This window comes from Phaseolus vulgaris, chromosome 7, assembly GCF_051622355.1.
Source record: "Phaseolus vulgaris cultivar YP4 chromosome 7, ASM5162235v1, whole genome shotgun sequence".
Taxonomy (NCBI): Eukaryota; Viridiplantae; Streptophyta; class Magnoliopsida; order Fabales; family Fabaceae; genus Phaseolus; species Phaseolus vulgaris.
The window spans coordinates 54,727,572-54,750,994 of NC_143504.1; the positions used below are offsets into that span (position 1 = coordinate 54,727,572).

General features: G+C 27.5%; 2 protein-coding genes across 3 annotated transcripts; both read left to right on the top strand.

Moving 5' to 3' along the window:
- Positions 1-2,838: 2,838 nt before the first annotated feature.
- Positions 2,839-9,086, top strand: LOC137828446 (glycinol 4-dimethylallyltransferase). Its single transcript, XM_068635032.2, has 13 exons — positions 2,839-2,963; positions 3,085-3,135; positions 4,692-4,954; positions 5,097-5,180; positions 5,272-5,346; positions 5,577-5,660; positions 5,761-5,850; positions 6,363-6,464; positions 7,120-7,215; positions 7,323-7,394; positions 7,470-7,565; positions 8,327-8,431; positions 8,823-9,086. Exons 1-13 carry the CDS (start codon positions 2,912-2,914, stop codon positions 8,862-8,864), a joined length of 1,212 nt encoding a protein of 403 aa, XP_068491133.1. The 5' UTR covers positions 2,839-2,911; the 3' UTR covers positions 8,865-9,086.
- Positions 9,087-15,192: 6,106 nt separating this feature from the next.
- On the top strand, positions 15,193-20,700 carry LOC137830338 (glycinol 4-dimethylallyltransferase). Of its 2 annotated transcripts, XM_068637616.2 has the most exons (13): positions 15,193-15,469; positions 15,555-15,605; positions 16,012-16,289; positions 16,435-16,518; positions 16,639-16,713; positions 17,728-17,811; positions 17,904-17,993; positions 18,243-18,344; positions 19,164-19,259; positions 19,352-19,423; positions 19,513-19,611; positions 19,939-20,043; positions 20,413-20,700. In XM_068637616.2, the coding sequence occupies exons 1-13, from the start codon at positions 15,418-15,420 to the stop codon at positions 20,452-20,454; spliced, it is 1,230 nt and encodes a 409-aa protein (XP_068493717.1). In that variant the 5' UTR covers positions 15,193-15,417; the 3' UTR covers positions 20,455-20,700. The 2 variants fall into 2 exon arrangements, with proteins under 2 accessions (XP_068493717.1, XP_090160732.1); XM_090304606.1 differs by lacking the exons at positions 15,193-15,469; positions 16,012-16,289.
- Positions 20,701-23,423: the final 2,723 nt, after the last annotated feature.

Sequence of the window (23,423 nt, forward strand, 5' to 3'; positions counted from 1 at the left end):
TCTATATCAGCAAAGTGTATATCAGTGTATTGCTTAGCAAGTTTTTCTAATACCCTCTTTGATGGGTGACCCATTCTACAATGCCATATATTGAGATCTTTAGCAGCTTCAAAACTTTTTTGCTGTCATAAGAAGCAGATCAGGTTTTCTTTCTCATTCGTGTGCAGATGATACAACCCATTCACAATGTTAGCTTGACCAATCATCTTCGAAGTAGACCTCTCCTGTATCTGGCAAACATTGTCAGTGAAAATAAGCTTACACCTCAAAGAAGTTATCAGCCTTTGCACAGAGAGGATATTTAAAGTGAAAGCGGGTATATATAATACATTATGAAGAGTAATGTTATGAGTCAAAATGATAGTTCCAGCTTGAGTAGCAATAACATCATGGTTATTAGGTAGTTTAACATTCACAGGCTTTATCTTGTAATAGTTTACAAAGGAAGAAATAGAACATGTTACATGATCCGTGGCCCCAGTGTCAAGTATCCAGAAACTTTTACCTTCCTTACCCATGTTGCTTGCTTTTGAAAAATCTCCAATGCTGTTATTTACCACTTTTTGTTTTCCTTTGCAGTCTTGAATCATATTCACAAGTTGTCGTAATTGCTCAGAGTCAAGATCCTTTAGAACTTGATCACTGTAAGCATCATTATGTGTATTCTTTCCTTTCTCTGTTTCACTACTCACTTCACTTTCCATGGCATTCGCAGCATGACCCATTCTCTGTTTGATCCAAGGAGGGAACCCATGCTTTGAGTAGCACTCGTCGGCCGTGTGATTCATTTTATTGCAAAAGGAGCATTGTTTTCCATAATTCTTTCCTCTTCCTCTTCCATAATTGCGCCATGTAGGGTTAGTACCGTTGTTCTTTCCATTCATCTTTTGACCATATTGGTTGGCATTGTTGATGAGAATTTTTGTATCCACTACTGCACTTTCGTTTAGATGTCTCTCCTGTTGCAGAACCAGAGAGAAGACACGGTTGACCCCTGGAAGGGGATCCATTAATAAGACTTGCGTTTTTACAGTGTTGTAGCTCTCTCCCAATCCCTTCAAAAAGCACATGATTCTCTGTATTCTGCCATGGTTTTCATCACATTGCACGTACATTTCGATTTGCAGGTGCAGGTAGGTAGAGGATGCAAAGAATCCAGCTCTTCCCATAACGTTTTAGAATCAGTGTAGTACTCATTGATGCTTCTTTCACCCTGTTTGATAGAATTGATTTCTTGCAGAAGGTCAGAAATGCGAAAATGACTCCCTTTTGAGAATCTTTCTTCAAGATCGTTCCATAGATCTCTTGCATTATCAATGTACACAGTGCTTTGTGCAATCTGTGTGTTAAGGCTTCGTGTAATCCAGGAAACAACTGTAACGTTGCATCTCTCCCATGCTTCGTATTTGGCATCATTACGTGAGGGTTCAAGAATCTCACCATTGACAAATTTGTATTTGTTTTTCGACAGTAACACACGTTTCATTGCTCTGCTCCATGAATGATAGTTCGTTCCATCAAGATGCGGCGTGACCAGCACCATGCCTGGGTTTTCTCCAGGATGGAGATAATATGGACTAGCGGGATTTTGTAGATCATTCTTGAATGAATCTTGTATACTAGCAGCCATTGTCGGAAAAACAAAGCAAGAAGCAAAAGGAAAAAAAACGAAGAACGAAGAGAGCAAGATAAGATAGCAGAGTTTAAGAGACAACCAGTTTGCAGCGAGAGCAGAGCGGGTTAGACCCGCTCTGATACCATTTTGAGGTTCTGCATTCCCACAGTGAGTAATAAAGGGCAGAGCCAAGGAAAGAGAAGATGAACAGTAACAATGAGAGAGAAACTGAAATATACTAAAGCTTTTATTATTAACGTAATGTTTCACGTTTTTCATGCATCGAGTTGCATGCATTGAGTCATATATATATATACACGTGAAGAACGAAAGGAGAGAGGACTCAGCCCAACAATTTTGTGAGAGAGGGCCCAACCCAATAGTAAAATGACAGGGAACATCAAAATTTGTAAAGGTTTGTAAAGTAGGAACAATTTTACATGACCACAAAATATTCTAGAAAATATTCTAGAAAAGAATGTTGAGAGATCTTAAGTATTATTAAAAAAAAATATTTTTCTTCTCAACTTGTGATTTTAGGGCCCATTTATTGAGTCAGTGTCAATAATTTAATGGTTTCTTTAGGTTAGTAGATCTTGTATAGCAAGACATTGCTTATGCGAATTAACACCATGGAAACAAGATCCAATCAAATACAACAATATTATAAATTTAGAAACAATATTATACTTAAAACGATTGATTTTTTTATCAAATAATTTAATAAAATTAGAAATATAAATTTTAAGTGAAAAGCATTACTAATATCTAAATTTTATATTAAACTAAAACAATGAAACCCATTCATGCAGAGCTTTTGAACAAGTGTGGACAACCTTGATTTATCAATCTCTGGAATATGACACTAGAGACGTAGTTTTCTGATAGTCTCCTTTTCAAATTAAATTAATTGGCAGTCAAATTCCATGCAATTTTCAAACATATTTCAAAATTGACTACAATTTTTTTTTCCTAAACCCTATGAAATACTTTCACGATACCAATTAAAAATTTTAATTTTTTTATGAAAATATATAATATTGCTTATGGTTTAGTATTTTCAAAATGAGTAAAAGATTTATAACAAGGGTCAATTTTCACTACCGTGATTCCAATGAAATGGCAGGTTTAATGAAATTATTATCCATTCCCACTGGTTATTATTGTTATTAATTTATTGATAAATTAGGTCATTTTGAGTATATAAATTTCTCTTCCCCTATCTTCTTCACTACCATATGGTGTGGTTGTTTATTTCTTCTTCAGAAAGTTGTGGGGTGAGAGAGTTCAGTTTCCATGGATTCGATGTCTCTTATGTCCTCTCCTAATGTCTGTTCACTCACAACTGGTACTTTTATCTCTGCTTTTGTATCAACAATCACTTTCTTATTATTTTTCAACCTATTCTTTTTATCATTTTCCAAAAATAAATTTTGCTTACTAATTTGAGGAACCGTTTAAAATTGTAGGTGGAAATATCTGGCGGAGTAAACATTCCACCAAGAGTACTTCTTATGCAAGTATGAACACTTTTAATGTATTCTACTAAGCTCAATATAAATGAGTTAAATATATTTCTTTTACTTTTATAAAAAAAAATAGTTTTTATTTTTATTATAAATTTTAGATTTTCTAAACATTTGTAATAAGAAAACTATTGGAACAAGTCATTATCAATTTTTTAGATCTCAAATAAATTTTTAAAACAAATTTCTAGTATGGAATAGATTTTAACGTATTTCATGTTGATTGTCATGAATGTTATTATACTATAATACAGTTTATGTTAAAAAATTATTTGTTAGGTAAAAAATATACAGATAAAAACTTATTTACTACTAAAAAATTAAATAAAAATTTATTTTAGAAACAAAAAATAATTAGTTATTATATTAACTAAATTAAATACTATTTTGAAGACTAAAAAAATTATTGTTATCTAAATTAGTTTTTATTATTGATAAATAATTTTTAAATTGATATCTAATTAATTATAAGATTTTTGTTTATTATGTTACACATTTTTGTATTATTTAGGAGGAATTTTTTTTATCCTTTATATCAATGCTAAGTACCGAATATTACAAATTATTGTCAAGGTAATGATAAATTACACAACAATGAATTCTGGTAAATTGAAGTCAAAGTCAAGGTTAAATTACTTTTTCACTTAGTATTGAAAATATTGACATTAATGATAATGGTATGTGTATTTTTTGGATTATGGTAATAAAGTAAAGGCTAAATTACTTTTTTCTCTTTGTTTTTTAAATTATTTTATTTTATTTTAAAAATATTTAATATAATCTTTTAATGATATATTTTTTTGTGTTGCAACACTTTCAAATTAGAGTGATAGTATACTGAATATCGCTAAAGAACTCTTAGTATTTCTTAAATACTGGTGTCAATATGAAACATAAGTACGGAAGTTGGACACTGAATATTGAGAACCTACTCAGATGGGGCATAAGTTATGAGGCTCAGACACTTATCTTAAATGGATGTATCCGTGTCGGACACACGTTCGGTGTCGACACTCGTACGACACTCATATGACACTTATCGTGAAATGTTCAATTCAAAAAATATTTATTGGAGTTTTTAAAATTCTAGCACGGTTTTAACACAATTTTAAAAGGTATAAATACAATAATTTTCTAAAAACTCAAATTTATTGTATAAATTTTTATTATGATTATAAAATTAAGGAACAAATTCTTTTGAACCAGTCATGAAAAATATCTTCATGTTTCCAAAAAAATCTGAAACATATTTTTACACATAAATATTTATTTTCAATATATATAATTCAAAATTATATAATATATAGATCTATGTCCCGTGTCCTACATTTTAAAAATTATACGTATCTCCGTGTTCGTATCTGTGTCGTGTCAGTGTCCATATCCGTATCTGTGCTACATGACTTTGATTTCCATAATTGAGCAACCATGCAAAAAAATAAATGGTTCAAAACAATTCCATTTATTTTAAAAAATCTAGATGATATATTTTGATTTTTGTTGTGAGTAAGATTATCACTGATACTACATCAAACATTTTTGTGTTGTAGGTTTTGTTGCACCTAAAGCTTCAATGCAGCAAAGGAAAAATAAAATAGAATACAACCTTTCAAGGTTCCAACAACCAAGCATGAACAATCAGTTCAAAAGTGTTGAAGGAGGGTTTATATATAAAGAAAATGATAAGAAATATATTCCAAAAGCAACCAATAAAGAATCTTTTGACTCTCGACCAAAAGATATTGTTGCCTCTATTAAACATTTCTTTGTTACATTATTTTGGTTTTCCTATCCCTACACAATGATTGGTCGGGTAAGTTCATTTTTTTTTTCTACTATTACTCTAATAAATAACCTTAAATATGTTAACAAATTCAATTTGTTTTTAAGAAGAAAAATATGTTGAACAATCCTTAAATGTTTTAAATGTTTCAATTTGATTTGTCTTTGATCAGACAATAAGCACAATTTCTGTATCTCTCCTAGCAGTGGAGACACTATCAGATATATCTCCTTTATTTTTCATTGGTCTATTACAGGTGAGACGCCAAATATATTGTTTTTATTAAATACTCAATCATAAAATTCCTTTAATTTTATTAACACTTTCTGACTTTTAAAATGTTTCAGGTTCTGCTACCTTCCACGTTTATTGATCTTTATGTTAATGGCGTGAATCAATTGTGTGACTTTGAAATTGACAAGGTATGAAACTTACTATTGAAAATAAATAATTTGAATCCATAATAAATTATTATTTTATGTCTTTTAGGCTTTTGTATAATTTCCTTAAAAAAAAGTATGTTAAGGACAAAATTATTGTGTAGTTTATCTAAAGTTAGTTATTTATAAATATGTAAAAACTGTTCTATATCCTTTATTCAATATCTTTGTTTGGGTTATTATTCATCTATGTTAAGTTTTTTTTTTTGCAGATAAACAAACCATTTCTTCCATTGCCATCTGGGGCATTTTCCTTTAGAACTGCTGTCATTATTAGTGCATCATCTGCAATCCTGGTTCTGCATATATTCGTCCCTTTTCTACAATAACATTTTTCAAGATGATCTTTGTTAATGGAGTAGAATGAGGCTTATGTTTTATTCTTTTTTTTTACAGGGTTTCCTTACTATCTATATGATAGGTTCTTGGCCATTATTTTGGGGTCTTCTAGTATTCAGTTTTATATGGAGTGCTTATTCAATCAATGTGAGTTGTTTACTAGAGCCAATTTTTGTAAAGGGTTGGAATTTTTTTTTTAAATATTCATTTTTATTCTAATTATTTTTTATCAATAAAAAAATAAATTTCATCTTCTTGTGATCGGTTTATTCGAATACTTTCATCCTATTAGCAGGCTTAAAACAAGTACATTTGGATGATATTGAAGTTAGAATTAAAAGAGCATTTCCATTAAATTCTTCTTCTTTACTTTTTACACCCCCTCGTCTCTTTTAGCTCAAGTTCTACCTCCTTTTGTGTGTTTTTATATTTTGATTTAACCTTCGCCAATCTTTCCTCTCATTTTGTTGTCAACCATGAATCTCTTTGGTTAAGGAAAAGCAAATTGATAAACACTAGACATAAAAAAAGTTTTAATAATATCGATTAAAATTTATTATTCAAATACAGATGAATTTGTTACACGAAGATAAATGAATATTTTTTAACAAACCCACAATTTTTTTTTTTCGTGATAACATTATTTTGTAACTTTTCAGGGTCCCCTATTGAGATGGAAGAAAAGTCCACTGCTTGCGGCACTTTGCATCTTTTCTACTATGACTTTTATATTTCCCCTTTCATTTTTCTATCACATGAAGGTTAGTCCTATAACTAATTATGATTAGACCTTCAGTTTAGACTAAGTGTATTATCTTATATGCATCTAATAATAAGTAAGAGCAAATCCTTCCCAAGTCTTTAGGGTTGGTGTCATTATGATTAACTATTTAAGTTCATAAACAAATAACATATATAATGAGATTTAAATGAGTATATATGGGTATATCTACCCTTTACCTTTCTTAATATATTTCATCGAAAAAACTAAGGAACGCTAAATGTTTTTAAGAGAAAAGAACAAGTTGTACTTCTAATTGCATGAGAAGAATGTAGTAAGACCCCGCTTGCATGAGAAGAATGTAGTAAGATTTCCTCATTTAGGATGTAGTGCTGATTTAATTTTATCAGCAAATAATTAATTAAATAATAAGATACTTCAGAAATGTCTCAATCCTTGAACAAAAAATTAACACTTCTTCCATCATAGACATGATATCAAGGAGTTGCCGAACCATGACATCAAGGATGTAGTGCTTGTAATTTCCTCTTATGTTGGTGTGTGTTCAAATGTCAGTTTTTTTTTTGAGAAGATTCGTCTGAATTTTTCGATTGGAATATCTTTAAATACTTAAATATATATTTATTTATTTTTTATTGATAAAAAAAATAATGGAAGAATGTTTTCTTTTACAGACTTTTGTGTTCAAGAGAGCAGCTGTCTTTCCGAAGCCACTGATGATTTCAGTTGCATTCATGAGCTTATACTCATTAGGTATAGCACTGTTCAAGGTAATGGTTTTATTCAATCTCAAACCATACATTTTTTACAACATAAAACTTTTTTGGTTCAATATGTTACTACTATATATAAAATCTTTAATTGGATATCTCTATAGGATATACCCGATATCGAAGGAGACAAAGCTTTTGGCGTAAAATCTTTTGCAACACGTTTAGGTCAAAAACGGGTATGTTGAATAAAACATATAAGCTAAGTTGGTTGTTGTGTCCTCTTATGAATGTTCCTAACCAATCTTCCTCAGGTATTTGGGATCTGTGTTTCCATGTTTTTATCGGCTTTTGGAGTTGCCTCTGTCGCAGGATTATCATCTCCTTTCCTTTGGGTTAAAATTGTCACGGTAATATACTTGTTAATTACATCTATCTTTCTTCTACTTACAAATTATTTATTTTATTCTAAACAAAAGTCAAATAATGTGTTAATACTAAACAATTTACATAGATACTTGTGTTATCACTAAAATTGTTTTTTCTTTTCTCGAATAATTTCTTTATTTAATTAGGATTAAGGGTCTATTATATATATATATATATAATATTGATAAGTTTATTTTCGTGATATATGAATATTATTAGTTAATTAATTTAAAATTTAAAATAGTTAGTAGTTAAAATTTTGATAATTAATATTATTTATCAATTTAAAAATTATTTTATAATTTTTTATTAATAATAAAAATTACTTATTTGGATTTTTTTTTATTTTATATAGTTTTGGCTTAAAACTTGAGACATGTTACAATATTTAGTTATATCTTTATGCTTTTACTATATGGATTTTGTTGAATTTTTTTTGTTGGACTACCTCGTGTACCTTTTTATATAAAGGTTGTAGTATTTTTAAATATTTTTATTATTGATAAAAAACTACTTTAAATATAAATAGTTTCTTAATTTATAAAACAGTATATAACTTAAACATTATAAATTTTAATTTATAAGATTAGGCCGTATTTAATGAGATCATTACAACTTTATAATCTTGAAAGTAGTGTGAAGGATAGAAATTGAATCTTTAGATGATCCAATATTTCTAAAGAGTAGATTCATTATTTTTACATCTTTTCAATAATGCTTGAAATTGGGTGCCAATTTTTAGGGTGTTGGATATGCTGTTCTAGGTGCAATTGTCGGGTACCGAGCCAAATTTGTAGATCTGAATGACAAAGCTTCCATTAGATCCTACTATATGATGATTTGGCAGGTAATAATACTCTTAAAGAATGTTTATTATCTAAATACTCAAATATCAATATTACTATTTAATAGAAATAGCTATCTAATAATTTTTATCTATTTTGAGAAGGAAAATGATTTTTTTTACACTCCATCCTTTACTCTACATTTCCAATAAATATTAATATTTTAACTTTTTAAATTTAAAAATTATTTTAACAATTTACATTTTGTTTATATTTTTATTAAAAAAAAATTTATTTTTTATTTTTTTATTATAAATATTAATATTTTGTTGTGGGAGTAAAGTGGAGCAATATTAGTATATTTTATATTTATTTTTTTATTGTTTATTCTATCTTCTTTGTCTTTCTTCTATACGTAAAACGTATACTGATTTTTTTTGTTTCTTTTTGCAGCTATTGAACGTATCATACGTGCTCCTTCCCTTAATTAGATAAGGATGTCGTTGAAGGTTAAAGCAAAGTTCATAGCACACTTACAAAATAAACGAGATTTGTTTTGCTTATAATGTTTATTAAAATAGTCAAAGGTGTAGAGATATGTTTTTTTTTAGCAGTTGTTGTGTCACGTTAAAAAAAAATCTATATTATCAAATATTTTATTAATAAATAAAAGTAAATTGTTATGCTTTGTACGAATAAAATGAGTGTTTTCTTTTATTTTGTCACGTTTTTTTTTTTTTTTGGAATTCTGACTCTAATTTTATTTGTGATACCGTAATTGTTATTGAATTAATAAGGTTTTACAGACAATGAAAGTCAAACATGGGAGTTAAGTATTCTCAGAAAGAGATAAACGAAAAGGTTTTTTTTTTTTTTCTTTTGCAAAGTGTCCTTTTATTAAAAAAAACTCAGTATAAAATTATTCCCACCAAATGAAAATAACAAAGCATTATGAAGACTTAATCTTACCCACTTATTTTTTATATTAAAGGATTTAAATGCTTCTAAATCCAAAAAGATTAAATCAGGTTTTAAAAGAAATCAAATTATGAAAGGAAGTCAAAATCTAAAATTGAAAATAAGTACACAACACATTATATTTACAAAATAGTTCCATGTTAACAAACATAGGCATGCCATTATGCAGAGAAAAAGACAAACTGTTAAAACAATGGAATGAATAAAGTTACTAAAGCAGTTTCAGTTGGACATTTCATTGAAGCAAAAAAATTGTAAAATATGCAAATATGATTAAACGGATAGTGTTGCTTCCAATTATCGTTTATGTTATAATTCCAAAACTCGTCATTCAAAGCAACCCGAAATGGCATTAAAATGCTTTGGATTTATAATCTGCAACTACATAGTTCAGTGTCCATTCAATAAAACTCATTCTCAAACAATCTTTCCTATAAAAAAAATCACTGTCATTAATCCTTCATCACACCCTTTAATATTGGAGATCCCACGTCGACTAGAGATTAGAGTCTTTCATAGTATATAAGTGAGTGCAAACTTCATCTCATTGAACCGATTTTATGAGATTAAGTTAGACTTAAAGTTCACTTTCTAATATTCAACAAAAGGCAATGTATTCCTTTATCATATTCATAACTCCACTACTCTCTAAATAACCATTAATTAAACAGAGGCCAACACACAAACAGTTTCAACAAAACACAAATAATATAAGAGAAAAAAATCAATACCATATTCTACCTCAATGCACCCACCACCCAGATCTTGGAACTGAGAAGAACACATCCGGTTCCAACTACTAAGTGGTTCCTATGTGAGGCTAGAGGAAGACCAGTACCAACAAGTTGCACAAGAACCACCACAAGACCTTGAGATTTTCCTAAGCATAACTTACAAACATTGCACCACATAACACAATTCACTATAAACACTTTCTAAACTTCTCAACCACCCAAATTTCGGAAGCGTCTTTGACTGTGACACTTTAATTTATCTTCTAAGGATACTTTATACAAGTCAACATGATCGCCGATCGATGAAACGGCGATCTCCATGTGCGTAGTCGGTGGTCGCCGATGTTGGTTATTTTTTAGGAAGTCCACTTACTGTATATGAGTTGGGATACCCCTTTAATTTTATTTATTCATTGCTGACAAAAAAAACAAACACAGAATGCAATAATCAGTTTCCAGATACAAAACTATTGCAGGTATAAGGAGAAATTCTCAAATCAATAAAGACTTAAGATTTGTGTTGCAATGCTTTAATTCAGAGTGTCCATGGAATGTGTAGAGCAATTTTGCCGACGAAGGATCAATGTTGGGAAATTATAAAGTTCGAAGCTGTGCACACATGTGTTTTTTACATGATCTCACAATACTACAACAAGTTGAGTCTCAGATGATTGCATAATTCATGGAGGTCAATGTTAGAAAAATTATGTAACATTATAATGTGATTAATGTGAAATAAATTTTGAACATTGAGTCTAAATGTTATTTAATATTATAAGAAGATTTATTGGTTAAGTGGGAGAATATTTTTGTTAATTTTATGTTTTTAGAGTAAATGGTCTGAAAGAAGTGTTTAACTTTGTGAATAGATCAAATATGAAAAAATCTAAGTTGTTTTTTTAAATCAAAACAAAAAACAAATTCTAAGAAAAAGAAGGAGAAAATAAAATCTATAATATCTCAACATTCTGGAAAATTTGAAACTGAGAAACTGTTAACAAAATCTAAACCAGAATATTTTTCCAAGATCCTTGGAGCAGACAAAATCTATAAAAAGACACAAGCCTCAAAGAGAAAAAGGGGAGTTTCATAGGATTTTCTTAGTTTATTTTCTTCTTTGTAATTCTTTTGTTTTGTCTATGTATGGAAAACTAAACCTTTTTTGGTTGATTCCTTTGTAATTTTCCAATGAGTTTAGAGGTTTTGATCAATAAAAGTTTTGATTTTTTATTTTCTATAACAGTTATTTTAATATTCTAATTTCTTGAAAAACTAATTTTTGTGAGATGTTGTACTTGAACTCATGATTGAGAGTCTTCTTTATCTTAAACTTTGGTTTCTTAGTTGGTTCGCATGATTCTAATTAATTTCTTGGACGCATTAAAGAGATAGGAGATAAGCATTCTCATGAAGTATACACATGAAACAAAGTGGGTATTGATTAAACTAGTAGACGCATGCTTTATTGTTGAGCTTCAGTTGAATTAGATTGGTGCATGTTCAATCTGGTTTAACTTTGTTAGAGGATTGAGAAAGGATTAATCTTCAGAGAATTTATGAAAAATTCAATGGTGGAAGAACTTGGGAATCAACCACTTTTTATTTGCTCTTTAATATTTTTTATATTTTGCACAACAATCTTAACCCTTTTTATCTTTATTTTTATTGTTGCTTGTATATAGATTCTAAACATTGATGTTGGAAGTCGACTTGGGGTTATCTGACCACAATTATATTATCATTTCTCTAGTGGCAGACAGGTCTACACTAGAATCATTTTAATTTGATAGCAAAACAGCCATCATCAGTTAGTCATCAAGAAAGAGTGTGACAAAAGAAGAATTGTAAGAGATAGGTTGAGAAGAGGTGATTAAAAAAACTACTCACATAAATTGAGAAAAGGTGATTAATTTTATTTAAAATAATATATTTAATTTAACCTAACACTCCAAAATTATCATTATTTTTCTATTATTAATCTTTTTATTTTTAAGCAATTAATAATCACAAATTTAATTTGAAACAGAATTACAAAATCAAATTATACGTCACTTTACTTAATTTTGTAATTCCTTCCTTCGTTCAAACCAATTAAAACTTATTATCGTCATTTTTAATTAATTTTTTTTTACCTAAAATCAATTTTACGTTTTTTTTTTCATTTTTCCTTCCTTTTTTTTGACCTATATAAACAACCTCAAAGTCTTCTTGAAATCCAACCCTTACAACTGAATTCCTTTGAAGTATGAGTCGCTAGAAGAAGAGATTAGAAACCAAATTTCCGCCCTGAAGAGTAATCTGTGTTAGTTTGGAAAAGAATCTTCCTTTGGTCTATTTTTGGATATTATTTTTTAAAATTTGCATTATTTAGGTAATATTTAAAGCTACTCGTTTGAACGAGTGCAAGAAAGATATAAGTTTTAAATTGAAAACTTTTACTTTTCGATTTATGGCTTTAATTAACTCCTATATTTCCAAACTGTTGACTTGACCCAATAACTTTGACTAGACAATTTCAAGAAAGAGACATCATAGACAACAGTCCACTATTTCTGCCCAAAGGTTATGATCATTTTTCTGACTAAAAATAATATTTGACTACACATAGAATCAATGATTATTTTAAGTAGTTCAAATTTATGATAAATAAACATTTCTAAATATATAACTTGCATTATAGTTAAGGCTTATAATAAATTAATATTAAATTATATTTTTATTTATAATAACTAATTTATATAGTGATAAAAGGATACTTTTAATTATTGATACTTTTTACTAAAATATTGAAATTCATATTAGAACTAAAGATGTTAAAAAATAATAAATTGAATCCTCCAAAGTGTTCTCTTTCAAGAAAAACAGTAAAAAACTATCATTGAAGAATAACTATTAAAAATACTTTCCTTCAAGATAATTATTTTATTTAAATTATTTATAAATAGAAATATCCTTTTATTTTTTAAATTTAATTTTAAGTATTTTTCTAAATAAATAATTTTCATTGTATTTTTAAATAATATAACTAAGTTATTTGGTATTCGATTAAAACTATCAAAAAATTTTAAAGAAAGAAGATTTGGTAACATTTAATTCTGACTGTTTATAGCCTATAAAAAAGTCTTATTATATTTTTTTATAACTTTTAATGTTATGTAATATTTTAATAGAACATATAAATATCATAATTAGTTAAGTATTTTATGTATATTGAGACTTTCCTGTTCTTTAATTCTTTTCAGGATAGTTGTTAAATTTTTATTTTTTCTTTTATTACAAATCATTTACTCTCTCTTTATTAAAGCCGCTAGAAATATTTATTTGTAATATTTTATAACTTTCTTCATGTAAACATATAATTATAGTGAATTATTAATTAAACTAACGGATAACTCTTTATCTTTAACAATTTTTGAGAATAACCTTACATCGAAATTATTGTTATTCTATTTTAAAATATTTCTCTTGAATAAATAATAAATGAATAAAATAAAAAGGTCAAAAAAATGTATATATCACTTTTCTAAATAAAATTTAAAAAAATAAGAAAATAAGATTTCAAATAAAATATTCTTAAATAATAAAATAAATTTAAAAATTCTTAATAATATAAATTATAATAAAAACATCTTTTTATCCAATATTATTTGTAATTAGAGTATATCAAAGAATAAAGATATTAGAAATCTAAATTTTGTCACTAGAAGTTTTTATTTAGTCAACAAAATTAAAATAATTTGTAATAACGTTAAACCCAAACAAAAAAAAAACGCAAACAACTTAAACAAAAGAAAGAATATATCTAAAGCAGACTCACATAAGAAATTATGATATTTTTTTCTATTCAAATCCTTAAGACAATAAGTTTGTTTGTCTTTTCTTCTCATATATTTTTCTTGCTCATTTTTATTTATGTAAGACTTTTCAATCACTCTTGACTCTCCAACAATTTTCTCCTCAAGTGTGAGTCTCTTTCACATTGTTACAATCTCACTGAATCATCTATGTAACTATAAGAAACTCGGTGATTTATTAGAAGACTTTCAATATAAAGAATCCATAAACATAAGATTTTTATCCACTTCATATCGTACTTATCCCAGTTGATCATCAAGACAAACCAACGACTCTAATACCACTTGTTGGATTCTTTCAACAACAAATATTAAAGAAATTTGATACATATGAGTTGTGAATATAAAAAAAAAAATATAAAATTTTACTTCAATCTTATAGTTTGACTTTTACTCGATCTTCATTAAAGTTCTGCACACTATTTTTTCAGTGAAACCAATGTTGATAAAATCTAGGGGTACACATTTTGTGAATATAATTTTTTTTTTATGTTATAAATCATGCCTAAAGGATCATAATATGTAAAAATGAAATACACTTTCCATCATTTTCCTCAAGTAACTATGTTAAAAATCATACCATTACATGCAAGTCTTAAATGTTTCTCTCTAATGCGCCTCCGAGATATGTGTCATATATTTTACACAATCTCTACTTAAAACACCCACACACCTTTATAGCGTCATATATTTTAAACTCTAAAATTTTAATCAGCACAATTTATATAAATAGATTCTTAAAATCCTAAAAAGCACAATTACATGATATATTAATAATTAAATTTAATTAGTTAAAACCAATTAAAACACTTAAATCACATACACCAAAACCTTATTTAGCCTTTAGGATATTCATAAGTCTTAAAACACATATAACATAATCCTAGCAGGCTTAGATCCACCTTATTTTTCTTTCTTCGAACTTTATAGTATTTTTTTTTATCAGTTAAAAATAAAATAAATTAAAACAGAATATATATCTTCCCCTATCCGTGTTACCAAAAACTTTATGCATAGAGATTAAATCCTGCAGAAAAATTCCTCATGGTTAACCTCATCAGCCCTTGACCTTATAATATATTATTTATAATTAATGAGCTCTTTTAGCTTTGAATATACATTATAAAAGCCTATGCAATTTACAAAGTCTTTCCAAACCGTTTAAACTTTTATAAATTTATTAAAATCTATACTATACTAGAACCCTGTTAGAAAGTCTTCTAAATATTTCTTATATGTGACGGTTATGTTTGATTTGATTATTTTGCAAGGATTTCCCTAAAACATGCTGTGGACTATGTGCATGGTGTATACATCAATCTGTATTTTCAATCATATTTTATCTGTTCTTAAGAATAATCAAATCTCATAGAGTCTTTTTGTCTATAAAATCTCTCATTCTTCTCTTTCTTTTCGACATTCTATAAGTTCTTATCTTTCTGGAGAGTATAGTGTATTCTGTGTCCTCAGTTTTCAGTTTCCATGGATAGGGCACATGCTATATCTTCTCCTAATGTCTCTTCACTCATAAGTGGTACTTATATTCACTATGTTCTAATTTCGTCCATTTTTTATTGCAAAATTACTTGTTGAGTAATATATGGAAACATGGTTTGTAGGTGCAAATTTGTGTAGCAGGAAACTCTCCAGCAATAGTATTTACTATGCAAGTATGTCTCATCACTTATCCCCTGTTCCTTTTACTAACCTTTATTTGTTTATTTCACTACCTTTCTCACTTTCTCACACCTCTTTGTTCATTAATTAGGTGAAGTGTGTTAATAGTATAATAAATTTTCAGTTTTATTCTCTCAATTCATCATCTTGTCATGATTTATTAGCAATAATTTTAAAATATGAATATACTTTTGTTGTGCATGGATACTATAATACAACTTCATATGCATATGGGGTAAAATGAGCTTATTGCAACCATATTTTTATTTTGTAGGAATTTTTGTAAATAGATACAAATATGTATATAGGTGGAAGCACCTTACAAGCTTTTTTTCTAATTGTTTTTTTATTATTGATTAATAAAAGTTATAATATAACTTCAAACACTTGACACGTTAGGTTCTCGAGGATCAAAAGCTTCTCAGAACAAAATAAAAGCTCAAATACAATATAATCCTTTGAGATTTCAACAATCGCCTTTTAATCATCATTTCAAAAGTATTGAAGGAGGACGAACATATGAAGAAAACAATACAAAATATATTGTGAAAGCTGTCACTGTACCTTCTTCTGAATCAGAATCTCAACCTTCCATCTCTAAAAATACTGTGGACTCTGTCAAAAATTTCTTGACCGTTTTGTACCAATTTATTTATCCTTACGCAACGTATGGTCGAGTAAGTATAACTTTCATGTTACTCTCATAATTAATTTTCAAAAGTTATGCTCAATACTGAATTTGTTCCTTTGTATTATAGTTATTTGGATAATAATAATAATAGCATTTTTTATTTTTAAATTAACTTTATTTGTATTTACTAGTTATCCGCTGCAATTTCTGGGTCTCTCATTGCTGTACAAAACCTCTCAGATATATCTCCATTATTTTTGGTTGGTTTGTTCCAGGTGAGATTCCAAATATGTTCTTCTTTTTCTTAAAAAAAATATAGACAATTGAAAACAAACCTTTAACCTTAATAATACTTTTTTTTTATATATGACTTCCTTTTTTTTTTAATGTTTCAGGCTTTGTTCTCTCACTTGTTCATGGATCTTTATGTTAATGGTGTGAATCAAGTGTTTGACTTTGAAATAGATAAGGTACGAAACTTACTATAAATAAATAAAAAATTAGATCATTGATAAATTATTATTTTTTATTTGTTTATTTTATATATATTCCATAAAAAATATAAGGAAATTGACTAATAAGATTTATCTTAAGTTAAATATTCAGAAACATATGACTAAGTTTACACAAGGACATCACTCGTACAATAGTTTGAACAATTTAAATAACTTTTGCTACCCAACTCCTTTTTATAATTGAAAGTACTAACATACTCCTACCCTTTTCTTAAAGGGAGTACGTCACCAAAAATTGACCAAAAAACTAACTATTCTTCTTATTTTAATTAATTAAGTTTATGGATATTACAGTACACTACAAGAAAATCATGAAATAGAAACCAATTTTTAGAGACCAAAATAATTAGTTACAATAGAAACTAAAATAGAGATATTTTAGAAACTAAAAAAAAAATTGGTTTATAAATTAGTTTATATTATTTTCTATTATTGTTAAATAGTTTCTAAATTGGTATCTATTTAGCAACTAAGGTTTTAGATACCAATTATTTAGTTTCTAAATTTAGTCTCTAAAACCTTGGTTGCTATTAGATACCAATTTAGAAACTATTTAACAATAATAGAAAATAATAGAAACTAATTTAGAAACCAAATTTCTTTTTAGTTTCTAAAATGGTATCTAATTTAGTTACTATTGCAACTAATTATTTTAATTTTTACAAATTGGTTTCTATTTTATGATTTTCTTGTTGTTTATTTTATGATTTTCTTCTTGTTGTGGTAGTTTGAGATTTATTTTATTTATAATTGAATAATATAAGAGAAAACATAGTTGGACTTTTGTTACAGTTTATTAATGTACTTCAACCTAGAAAAAGGTGAGAATATTTAAGAAGTCACTTTATAATTTATCGTAAAAAAGTAATCCCTTTATAATTTTGAATCTGGTTTGTGTAGTTTAGAAAGGTTTTGGAGAAAGTCGATATTGGTTTTATAACTAATATATAATTACATGTTTTATTGCAGATAAACAAACCATATCTTCCATTGGCATCTGGGAAATTATCCTTTAGAAATTGTGCCTTTATTGTTGCTTCATCTGCAATTTTGGTGCCATATTGATTCATCCCTTTCTTTAATAATACTTTTTTAAGACGATGCTGAGAGACAAGGAAGAGTTATTGTTTTATTATCTTTTACAGGGTTTTGGGGTTACCTTGATGATAGGTTCTCCGGCATTGACTTTGAACCTTTTGTCGACCTTTATATTATGGACTGGCTATTCTGCCAATGTAAGTTATTTTCAATTGCATTTAAACTTCTTTTTTTAACTTAAAATATGTTTCAAGGTATATAAGTATGAAAATGAGAACTGTTTTCTGATGAACTATATTCAATAATTTGTTTCATAAAGATTGGAGTATTGTTTCAATACTCTTATTTATTCCTATTTTGTATTTACTGATAAAAAAATGGTGTTGAAGTTGGAGTTGGAATTATTGTCCATGAGTATTTGATAACGGTGTTTTGAAATTCTTCAGGTGCCTTTCTTACGATGGAAGCGATATCCGGTGCTTGCAGCATTATTCATGTTTCTTAGTTGGACATTTATATTTCCACTTTCGTACTTCCTTCATATGCAGGTTCTCTCCTTTAACTAATCCATCATCTTATACATTCTTAGACTATAAAAAAATTACAAATTAATTTTAAAAATTAAAATAATTAGTTATTAAATTAAGATTATTTTATAAACTAAAACTTAATAATATTTAAAATAATTTTTATTATTAATAAAATTTATAAAATAATTTTTAAATTAGTATTTAATTATTAATTATCAAGGTTTTAACTATTAAACTATTTATATTCTAAACTAATTTCTATTAATTTTTTAAAGACTAATTTAAAATCTAAAATATTAGTATCTAAAACTTTGATAGTTAATTTGAATACTAATTTAAAAATATTTTATAATATTTTATTAATAATACAAATCATATTAAATATCAATAATTTTTTAATTTTTAAATTAATATTTAATTTAATCTATATAATGACTAATTATTTTTATTTTTTAAATTTAATTATTCTTTAATGATTTTATCGGATTATTAGGCATATTAGTAAGTGCTTTAAAGAATAATAACAAATCTTCATCCCAAGATTTTTTCTTTAGTTTCATTTGATTCACAATCAACCATTTCAATCCACCAATCAGATATGGATTTAAAAGCATTCTAAGAAAGGACGATGTTAAAAGAAGAATTAGATTGACTTACATTTTTATATTGAAAATAATCTATAATATTATAACTATCTGATTTCAATAATCAAGAGCCTAATATTTACTTGAGTATTTTTTTCTCCAAATCATCCTAGGAAAAACTATATTATATAAATGTAACATAACTTGAAAGTGGTGTATTATTTATTTGCTAATTGATGCAACAAATGTTCAGACGTTTGTGTTCAAGAGGCCAGTTGTGTTTCCAAGATCATTGATTGTTTCCATGGTATTCAATGCTTTCTACTCTATTGGCTTAGCATTAGCCAAGGTAATGTCTTTATTTTCTCAGGACATATATTTGTTTTCCAACATCAAGCTTTTGTTCCATTAATGTTAAACTTCTACTGGATTTTTATGTAGGACATACCTGACATAGAAGGAGATAAACAACATGGCATTGATTCTTTCTCAATTCGTTTAGGCCAGAAAAAAGTATGTTTCTTATTAAATTCAATATATCTTGGCAGATATGCTTATGCTCTCTTCTATAACACTTGACTCATTCTAAATCTTTTATATAGGTATTTTGGATTTCTTTTTTCCTTTATGAAATGGCATTTGGAGTTGCCTTTTTGGCAGGAGCAACATCTTCATCTCCCCTTTGGATTAAAATTGTCACGGTAATATATCTTTATTATACGTATATGTAGTTGGAATTTTAGGTATGCATCATTTTTGTTTTGTTTTTTTTCCTCAACATGGAGTTTGATTTTGATAAACATTTGTGTTATAATAATACTCTGTTTTGTTTCTAATAAATTAAGCAGATTTTTACTTGTTTTATATATATGTCTAATCTGTTTTATTTTAAAAATAATTTATTTTATTTTATTGTAAGAAGTAAATTTTGTCTACTTCTCTAAGAATTTAAAAAATTGCTTATCTTAAAAGTACTTATTTTAAACTTTTGAACATTATTTAAAAGTTTGATGTGTGCTATGTTTTAGAGTCTGGGAAGTTTTGTTCTTGCTTCAATTCTATGGTACCAGACCAAATATGTAGATGTGACAGATCCAGCTTCCACTAGATCCTCCTACAAATTCAACTGGAAGGTAATTCTTTTATTTACCATTTGATAGTTCAATATCCAGATTATAATTCAAAGAAACAGTTATCTAATTAATTTTCCAACTGTTTTTGGAGACAAGGTTAGTTGATTTCTATTGTCTTCCAATTTTAAAATTAAATTCAAAACCCTGGTATAAATTTCTTAATTGAAATTTAAAATGATGTAATTAGTCATATATCAAACTAATTTCATCTTTTAGTTAAAAATTCAATATAATTTAAAGCTTAGAACAAACTAGCACATAATTATTTCCAGTTTATCAATGTATTATTTCAAAATTTGTGTACTAATTAAATTATGTTATTATTCCAAGTGGAACATCATAATTTATGATGTGTTTTTTTGTGTGCAGTTGATGGTCGTATCATTCTTTCTCCTGCCTTTAATTAGATGATGGTGTCACTGAAGATTAAAACAACGTTTGCAACACATGCCACATAATAAAATAGACCCTTCGCATCTAAAGTTTATTTAAGCAATAAAAATTACACACATATGTGTTCCCTACGTATACGATGACTTTTGTATCACACTAAAATTTTCTGTATCTATACAGAGTTTATGTCTACGGATACATCTCTCATAAGTGGAATAACAAAATACATGTTATGATAAGATTATGTTTAATGAAATGAGTTCTATGTGTGAAATATTTATTCTATTTCAAGAGGAAATTGCAAAACATATGTTCATTGGACGTAAATATTACATAGTTTGAATTATGTGTGATAATTAGATAGGTTGTATAGTTTTTGCTATAAAATCAAAGCTTACAATAATGCACATCATCATAAGAATCCTATAAATTATGATTCTTATATTCCATACATTATTTATAATAGAGATATGCACCTACCTTAATCTTAAGAGTCCTTATGTGAGCAGTTTTTTTTTCTAACTCTTTTTTTAATCTATCTCTTGCAATTCCTTGCTTACTCACATTCTTTCTTAATGGTTCACTGCAATAAAATCATGAAATAGAAACCAATTTTTAGAGACCAAAATAATTAGTTACAATAGAAACTAAAATAAAGACCATTTTAGAAACTAAAAAAAAAAATTGGTTTCTAAATTAGTTTCTATTATTGTTAAATAGTTTCTAAATTGGTATCTAATTAGCAACTAAGGTTTTAACTACCAATTATTTAGTTTCTAAATTTGGTAGCAAAAACCTTGGTTGCTAATTAGATACCAATTTAGAAACTATTTAACAATAATAGAAAATAATAGAAACTAATTTTCTTTTTAGTTTCTAAAATGGTCTCTAATTTAGTTACTATTGCAACTAAATATTTTGATTTCTACAAATTAGTTTCTATTTCATGATTTTCCTATAGTGGTTAACCGTGAACAACTTCTTTTGCAAAGACAAAATTCGTTTCTATTCTTTCCCAATCTCCATTAGATTAGGTTTTCATTAGGTATCATAATATATATATATATATATATATATATATATATATATATATATAACTTTTCTCATTAACCCATGAGCTTTTTATTTTATTAAATTATATTCAGGCCCAAAGCCCAAAATCTATTTCATATGAGTCACATTATAAATTAATTTACATTTTTAACATTTTCCCACGACTTATATGAGCTATAATACTTTCATGCTTTAAAAATTACATAAATCATAATGCGCATTGAAAGGCCATACATAAATTGGTTATATCATCAATCAACATAAGGATACATAAATAATAAGAGTCATGGCGGTTAATCACTTTATAATGATAAGTCTATAATGAGTTCAAACATAATGTCATTTTCATCACCAATAACATAATTTGTTTTCCACACCATAATTTGCATGCATATACATAAAGTAAAAACATATATTTCATAAACTTTTATACATCAATGAGCTCAGAGTGTCAAATAAACATTAATAACAACATCCATCATTCACTAGTAGACGTAATGCCCATATTCTTAACATGACCAATAAATGTTTTGGACGGTAACCCTTTTGTTAAAGGGTCATCAATCATAAAATCAGTGTTAAGTTCTATTGACACTCTATGTTTGAACTTCCTCTTTAATAGCAAAGTATTTCAATTCCATATGTTTAACACTTTTCGAATACTTGTCGTTTTTAGAAAAGAACTATTTTTCACTTTCCCATGAAATCACTCCTCCAGCTAAAAGATACACATAACCAAATGTGGACTTTCTTTTATCCATACAACCGACAAAATCTGAATCTGTATATCTAATCACCTCAAGATGATCAAATTTCTTATACGTAAGCATGCGATTCCTTGTCCCTTGTAAGTATCATAAAACTTTCTTTGCAGCTTTTCTATGATCCAATCTGGATCACTCTGATATCTACCAAGCATGTCAATTGCAAAGCTAATATCTGGTCTTGTACATGTTTGAGCATAATCAAACTCCAAACAACAGATGCATAAGGGATATTCTCCATCTGTTTCTGTTCCAAATCATTCTTTGGACATTTCATGAGACTAAATTTGTCTCCTTTCTGTATTGGAACCGGAGATGCTAAACATTTTATCCATTCTGAATCTTTCTAAAACTATATTAATATATTCTTTTTGAGATAAGCCAAACAGTCCTTGTGATCTATCACAAAATATTTCTATTCTTATCACATAGTATCTGTCACCCATATGTTTTATTTCAAAATTATTAGAAAGAAACTTCTTAGTCTCGCTTAATATACCAAGATCATTAGTTGCAAGTAAGATATCATCAATATATAGAATCAGAATTATAAACATGCTCCCACTAACCTTCAAATATATACACTGATCAACAATGTTTTCTTTAAATCCAAATGACACAATAATATTGTTGAACTTAAGATACTATTGTCTGGAAGCCTGTTTAAGCTCGTATATTGATTTCTTAAGTTTACACACCATGTGTCCATTTCCTTCAATGAATCCCAATGATTGGTCCATATAAACACCATCTTCTAAATTCCCATTCAAAAACCTAATGACTATTTACGGCAAATGTACCGAATCAATTGTAATAATGTGTTATAGAAAGAAAGACGAATGTCGAACCCATAAAGAACAAATATTTATTTAAAATTCTAATTGCAATATTCACTAAGTAATATAAGAATATGTACAATAATTGAATTGAGAAGATATTGATATAAATTTGTGTGAAAATTAAATTAGAACAAAATAAATGAGTTAAAATCAGTGGAGATAGAGTCACTATTTTGGAGGCATTACATAGTGTTTATTTATGCTTATAACTCGTGTAGTTACGACTGTGAATAACTCTATGTGCTAATTGACAATCAAAAGTTTGAAAGGTGTGTGTGAATATGTGCAGGGATAACTCATAGATCCAACTTTCAAGCAGTAGAGGGTTAAT